The sequence below is a fragment of the Perkinsus marinus genome (assembly GCF_000006405.1).
Source record: "Perkinsus marinus ATCC 50983 genomic scaffold scf_1104296947536, whole genome shotgun sequence".
Classification (NCBI taxonomy): domain Eukaryota; phylum Perkinsozoa; order Perkinsida; family Perkinsidae; genus Perkinsus; species Perkinsus marinus.
The window spans coordinates 1-1,030 of record NW_003210595.1 but is presented as its reverse complement, the minus strand read 5'-3'; the positions used below and the strand labels follow the sequence as shown (position 1 = coordinate 1,030).

General features: G+C 54.1%; 1 protein-coding gene across 1 annotated transcript; it reads left to right on the top strand.

Moving 5' to 3' along the window:
* Positions 1-283: 283 nt before the first annotated feature.
* On the top strand, positions 284-976 carry Pmar_PMAR018148 (60S ribosomal subunit protein L4, putative; the record flags this gene model as incomplete). Its single annotated transcript, XM_002779419.1, has 1 exon — positions 284-976. A coding segment is annotated over one exon (693 nt), but the record flags the coding sequence as incomplete, so codon positions are not given.
* Positions 977-1,030: the final 54 nt, after the last annotated feature.

Sequence of the window (1,030 nt, the reverse complement as noted above, 5' to 3'; positions counted from 1 at the left end):
TAGTACGATGGCAAAGCGAAGGCCTATTGTGTGTTCACTTATCGCATGACTAGTGGTGGTACTATGATTTCGATTTGCGTTTCCGCGGATCGTGGTCGATGGGACTGGAGATTGGGATGGGTACTCAGGACGAGGCTGATGACCTCGGTCAGCTAAGCTGACTCAGCTTTTCGAGAATGGGTCTAAACTCTCTGACTCATTTCATACCGCTCGGCCTGTCGTATCAGTGTACGATCTCTCTGGATCGTCATCCAGCACTAACTGTGCTCCTACCGTCTTTCAGGCCCCTTTGAGGCCTGTGAGGTACCTGAGCTTCCTCTCGTCCTCTCTGAGGGTGTTGAGTCTGTTCAGAAGACTAAGGATGCCGTTGCCGTCCTTGAGGCCCTTGGTGCAGGTGCCGACGTCCAGAGGGTTAAGGATTCTAAGAAGATCCGTGCTGGTGCCGGTAAGATGCGTAACCGTCGTTATGTCATGCGTCGTGGTCCTCTTGTCGTCTATGCCGAGGATGATGGTCTTACCAAGGCCTTCCGTAACATCCCCGGTATCGAGCTCTGCCAGGTTGATCGTCTCAACCTCTTGCAGGTTGCTCCTGGTGGCACTTTCGGCAGATTCATTATCTGGACTCAGCCTGCCTTCGACCGTCTCCAGCAGCTCTTCGGTTCCTACAGGTCCGGTGCTGCCTTGAAGTCTGGTTACAGGCTTCCTAGGCCTTTGATGACTAATGCTGATGTGGCTAAGATCATCAACTCTGAGGAGGTTCAGGCTGTCTGCCGTCCTGCTCTTGCTCCTGCTCGCCGTGTTGGCCAGAAGAAGAATGCCCTGAAGAACCGCCAGATGATGGCCAAGCTTAACCCTGGTGCTCTTCATCGTGCTAAGCTGCGTGCTCAGGCCCAGCAGGAGGGTACTCAGGCTCATGCTCAGAAGGTTGCTGCTATCCGTGCCCGTGCTGAGCAGGCTAAGAAGAGCGCTAATGTCGGTAAGACTTTCTACAAGGAGCTCACTGCTGCATATCAGCCCACCGTCGAGAGCG